Here is a 6000-nt window from a genome sequence, read left to right as displayed (position 1 = left end):
TTTTTTTTGAGACGGAGTCTCGCGCTGTGTCACCCAGGCTGGAGTGCAGTGGCGCGATCTCGGCTCACTGCAAGCTCCGCCTCCCAGGTTCAGGCCATTCTCCTGCCTCAGCCTCCGAGTAGCTGGGACTACAGGCGCCCGCCACCACGCCCGGCTAGTTTTTTGTATTTTTAGTAGAGACGGGGTTTCACCATGTTAGCCAGGATGGTCTCGATCTCCTGACCTCGTGATCCGCCCGCCTCGGCCTCCCAAAGTGCTGGGATTACAGGCTTGAGCCACCGCGCCCGGCCAAAGGTATGCTTCTTATAATTTCTACTCAGAACTAGCAGTATACATTTTGCACAATTACCTTATTGTGATCATTCTCTCGCCATTCTTATCTTTTTGTTTATCCACATCAATATGGGCACCAGTAACATCTTGTATTGCAGTGATGTTGCATCCTCCTCTTCCCATTATCCTGGACACCACTGAGGCTGGAACAGACAATTTCTTTGACCTATAAAATGAAGAATACACATGAACTTATGAAATTAAATGTCTCTTTATTAAAAAAGATGTCTCAGTAAGTATGTTCATGGACATTTTGTAGAATAACATTTCTCAAATGCTAAAGAGGAAATTATTAAAAGTTTTTATTTTAGAAACTGATCTCTTGTAATACTGAATTGAATTTAGTAAAGTTAAAAATTACATTGCCTCTGCAGTTTCAGAGAACCTAACTTTAAAAATTACACTGCCATTTAAAACAAAAATTATATTTAAATCACTCACAATATAAGCATTCAAATCTGCCCAAAATAATACACATCAACTAAACTACAATGACCCTGTTAAAATAGTGAATACCATATTATTAAAATCCACACAGAATAACCATGCTAGCTTATTCATTTTAAACCAGTATCAACAGCTCATACTTAGCAACAAAAAATAAAGCCTCAGGTCAATGATGAGCTGACATGTATTCTGAATCTAAAGTTGATTATTAGTACTTTAGTTCTAGAATTACTGAGACATGAGAAAGAAAAAAAGAAAGAGAAAGCCTTTACATTTGAACTACATAAAAAGCAACTCAGGTTATCCCAAAAAGCCAAAATTTCTTGTGTCATATAAAATATGCATGCAAAATTTATACACTGCTTCTAATTTTACTTTAGCATATTCTGGATTTAGTGTGGCAATGCAGTTTAAAATAATGATCACATTCAAATTATTCATTAATTAACTAGGTAGCCATCTCACATGAGAAAGGGAAAATACATGAAAGTTAAAAAGATGGCCGGGCGCGGTGGTTCAAGCCTGTAATCCCAGCACTTTGGGAGGCCGAGACGGGTGGATCACGAGGTCAGGAGATCGAGACCATCCTGGCTAACACGGTGAAACCCCGTCTCTACTAAAAAATACAAAAAACTAGCCGGGCGAGGTGTTGGGCGCCTGTAGTCCCAGCTATTCGGGAGGCTGAGGCAGGAGAATGGCGTGAACCTGGTAGGCAGAGCTTGCAGTGAGCGGAGATCCGGCCACTGCACTCCAGCCTGGGCGACAGAGCGAGACTCCGTCTCAAAAAAAAAAAAAAAGAAAAAAGAAAGTTAAAAAGATGGAACTAATTCTATTTACCTTCGTACAACTTCTTTCCACCCTTCTTCTCTTTTCTGACCCCTTTTAGGGCTAGTGAGATTCAGCTTTATGTTTGGAGAGCTTAATGGCAATGACACTGTCTTATAGCTGGTTGACAAGGAATTAGGATTCACTTCACCTTCAAGTCTAAGAAGAGACAAATAGCAAGTACAATAAAAGATAAGTTTTAAGATAGAAACTCAAGGGAATATTCCTTTATAGCCAGAGTTATGCTGAAATATTAGTATTAAACTTTGGCACATCAAATAATCAATGAGTCAGAAAAACAGAAATAGAGCAAAGAGCCCATCATTTATTTTAGTATTAAAATGGATTCAGATGCCAAAAATTAGACCAAAATCAATAAAAATGACATAGTTAGATAAAATCAAAGCATACAAATACTTTCAACTTCAGACTATGAATCCTATAAACATTTCTAATAATCTCATTTCCCAACTAGCACATGATCAAGAGGACATGGGTGAATTTCAGTTTTGAATATTGAAGACAGATAATGTGGTAGAATTCAATTGTTTAACACAACTTGTACTTGGATAATATACTTCAAATTCTTGTGCCAGGCATGAAGAAGGAAAGGTGCAGGTAGAGTTAACAAATCAGAAACATTTACCGTGTCTGAGTTTTGGAAGTAGCAGTACTTGTCTTTTCTTCTTGGGAATGAAGGAGCAGTGAGGGGTATTTAGAGGAATTCACATCCATCACAAAATTTAACTCTTGGCTTTTCCCACCACTGCTACTCTCACTGTTGCAGTCTGTGCTGTCCAAGTTATCTGAATCACTATTCCCACCTGCACCACCACCTCTAGGTTCTCCATTTATTTTATTTTTATCTGCCTTTTGTTGGGCTAAAGACATATGTTGTTCTGGTAAAATTAAATGTGCTGTAGGAGGGGTTTCTTTTGTTTTGTTCTTCTTATTTTTCCGATTGGCGCTGGGAGTTGTCACCACGTTGGCCCGTTTTTTCCCAAACACATTTGTGAATGTTGCAGATGTTGCAGAGATTCCAATTGTGGTGGTGGTGGTTGCACTAGGAGGTTCTATGGGAACTTCTTGCTCCACTGAAATGGTTAAAAAGAATAAAAATCATACTGAGAGTCACAGATCTCAAAACAAATTCTGACAGAATATATTTGATAATTCATAATAATTCAGACTTTTACATCATATTTTCCTTTCACCAGTATTCACTAAGAAATAAAAAAATCTTTATTTATTCATTTTTTTGAGATGGAGTCTTGCTGTGTCGCCCAGGCTAGAATGGAGTGGTGCGACATCGGCTCACTGCAACCTCTGCCTCCCGGGTAGCTGGGACTACAGGCACACGCCACCATGCCCGGCTAATTTTTGTACTTTTAGTAGAGATGGGGTTTCACCATGTTGGCCAGGCTAGTCTCAAACTCCTGACCTTGTGATCCACCCGGCTTGGCCTCCCAAAGTGCTGGGATTACAGGCGTGAGCCACTGCACCCAGGTGAAATAAAGCAATCTTTTACTGTGGCCAGGCGCAGTGGCTCATGCCTGTAATTCCAGCACTTTGGGAGGCCAAGGCAGGTGGATTGATTACTTGAGCTCAGGAGTTCAAGACCAGCCTGGACAACATAATGAAATCTTGTCTCTACAAAAAATACAAAAATTAGCTGGGGGTGGCGGTGCACACCTGTGGTCCCCGCTACTTGGGAGGCTGAGGTGGGAGGATCACCTGAACCTGGGGAGCAGAGGTTGCAGTGAGCCGAGATTGCGCCACTGCACTCCAGTCTGGGTGGCAGAGGGAGACCTCATCTCAAAAAAACACACACAAAAAATCTTTACTGTTGTTAGCCTAATAAATAATTTACTATTATTTGTTGTTAGAACAAATATACAATATATTTTCTTGTCTAAGGTAGTATAGGACACACATATTAGCAATATTCTTAATATTCTTTTTTTTTTTTTTTTTTTGGCTCCTGTCACCCAGGCTGGAGTGCAATGGTGTGAACTCGGCTTACCACTTCCGCCTCCCGGGTTCAAGCAATTCTCCTGCCTTAGCCTCCTGAGTAGCTGGGATTACAGGCATGTGCCACCACGCCTGCAATCCCAGGCTAATTTTGTATTTTTTTTTTTTTTAGTAGAGACGGGGTTTCACAATATTGGTCAGGGTGGTCTCAAACTCCTGACCTTGTGATCCGCTCTTGGCCTCCCAAAGTGCTGGGATTACAGGCATGAGCCACCACACCCGGCCCAATATTCTTAATATTCTTAATTCTAGTCTCATGAACCCAAACCACAATATAGTTTGAATTTAGGACACTTTTCAAATTGTATTTTAGAATTAGAATTCAAGTAGAACAAAATTATTTGCCTACTACAAGCACTGCCAGACAGTACAATAAATAACTCTTTGAGAGTACTAAACCCATCTCTACTGACATTTCAGGCCTCTATATCCTTGAGCCTGAATCTCAGCTAAAAATAAACTGAGAAACTGTAGTTCTGATCAGTAGAGGAAGAGTTACAGAAGAATCTCAAAAAACGGTTGCAAACCTCTTACTGTATTGCTTTTAGTATATATGCAATGTTTTACAAGGTGACTTAAATTACAACTGAATTTCTTCAAATTATGTGCTTGCTTTCTCCTTGTTTCTCTGTATTAATTTGCAATGCAAAACACTTAGAAATACTTACTATAAAAGTCATTGTCCATTTCAGATTAATAAAGTAATCAAATGTTTAACTAGAGTTAACTAGAGCAAAGAGCACTCAAAATGAAGTTGATAAACAAAGGAGAATTTTCTCATTAATTCAGATGGTTTGTTTCTCACCATCTTCATCATTCTCCTCTTCATCTTCATCCTCTGGTAGTTCTGAATTCTCCTTAGGTTTGTTTTCTTCATCTTCCTCCTGTTTCCTTTTCTGTTCCTCTTTTTTCTTTTTTCTCTTTTCTTTTCTTTTTTCTCTTTTAGCGGCAAGAGCCTGCTTTCTGCTCTCTTCTCTTGACTGCAAATAAAGCAGGTATATAATTTTACCAATAAGGCAGTAATGTAAAATAAAGAATGAAATGATATTTTTGTTTATGATACACAGGGATCTTCATGGATGTTATTCTCAAAACACATTTATAAATGCCATCAAGAAAAAATAAACTGGACGCTATCAAAATTAAAAACTTTTGTACTTCAGAGGAATCATCAAGAAAGTAAAAAATCAGCTGGGTGTGGTGGCTCACACCTGTAATCCCAGCACTTTGAGAGGCCAAGGTCGGTGGATCACCTGAGGTCAGGAGTTCGAGACTAATGTAGCCAACATGGTGAAACCCCATCTCTACTAAAAATACAAAAATTAGCTGGGTGTGCTAGCACGGACTTGTAGTCTCAGCTACTCGAGAGGCTGAGGCAGGACAATCACTTGAACCTGGGAGGCAGAGGTTGCAATGAGCCAAGATCATGCCACCACCGCACTCTAACCTGGGCGACAGAGTGAGACTGTCTCAAAAAAAAAAAAAAAAAAAAAAAAAGTAAAAAGTCAACCTATAAAATGGGACAAATATTTTTGCAAATCATACAACTGGTAAGGGACTTGTATCTATAATATATAAAAAAAATCTTACAACTCACGAATGAAGACAGTCCATTTAAAAAACAGATTATGAAAACATCAAGTTATATGCAGGCTGGGCGTGGTAGTTCATGCCTGTAATATAAGCACTTTGGGAGATTGAGGAGGAAAGACTGCTTGAGCCCAGGAGTTTGAGACCAGCCTGGGCAATATAGCAAGATCCCATCTCTGTAAAAAAATAAGAAAATTAGCCAGACATGGTGACCTATGCCTGTAGTTCCAGCTACTTGGGAGGCAGGAGGATTGCATGTGCCCAGGAGTTTGAGGCTCTAGTGAGCTATAATCATGCCACTGCACTCAGCCTTGGCAACAGAGTAAGACCCTGTCTCTAAAAAAAAAAAAAAAGAAAAAAATTAATTAAAAAAACCCCCAAATTATACATTTTAAATATACACAAATTTTTATTTGTCAAATATACCTCAATAAAACTATTTTTTAAAAATAGAAAAAGGAGGGCCGGGCGCGGTGGCTCACGCCTGTAATCCCAGCACTTTGGGAGGCCGAGGTGGGCGGATCACGAGGTCAGGAGATCGAGACCATCCTGGCTAACACGGTGAAACCCCATCTCTACTAAAAATACAAAAAATTAGCCGGGCGTGGTGGCGGGCGCCTGTAGTCCCAGCTACTCTACCCAGGAGGCTGAGGCAGGAGAATGCCGTGAACCTGGGAGGCGGAGCTCGCAGTGAGCGGAGATCCGGCCACTGCACTCCAGCCTGGGCAACAGAGCCAGACTCTGTCTCAAAAAAAAAAAAAAAAAAAAATAGAA

At 40.0% G+C, this 6000-nt stretch overlaps 1 protein-coding gene and 1 non-coding gene across 5 annotated transcripts in view; one reads left to right on the top strand and one right to left on the bottom strand.

The window, feature by feature from the left end:
- The window catches only part of LOC112626020 (ankyrin repeat and KH domain-containing protein 1), a 132750-nt gene that overhangs the window by 12250 nt on the left and 114500 nt on the right, over positions 1-6000 (bottom strand). For all 4 annotated transcript variants that reach the window (XM_025387706.1, XM_025387707.1, XM_025387709.1 and 1 more), the window contains 4 exons: positions 4442-4616; positions 2252-2699; positions 1618-1764; positions 350-499 (listed from right to left, as the gene is read on the bottom strand). In XM_025387706.1, coding sequence (XP_025243491.1) covers positions 350-499; positions 1618-1764; positions 2252-2699; positions 4442-4616 — 920 coding nt within the window. The remainder of the gene's footprint in view (positions 1-349; positions 500-1617; positions 1765-2251; positions 2700-4441; positions 4617-6000) is intronic.
- Positions 945-1021, top strand: LOC112627259. The gene has a single exon (XR_003120107.1). It is a non-coding gene; the product is annotated as a small nucleolar RNA SNORD45 (small nucleolar RNA).

This window comes from Theropithecus gelada, chromosome 6 (genome assembly GCF_003255815.1).
Source record: "Theropithecus gelada isolate Dixy chromosome 6, Tgel_1.0, whole genome shotgun sequence".
Classification (NCBI taxonomy): Eukaryota; Metazoa; Chordata; class Mammalia; order Primates; family Cercopithecidae; genus Theropithecus; species Theropithecus gelada.
The sequence above is the reverse complement of the archived record's forward strand: the minus strand, read 5'-3'. Positions and strand labels throughout refer to the sequence as shown.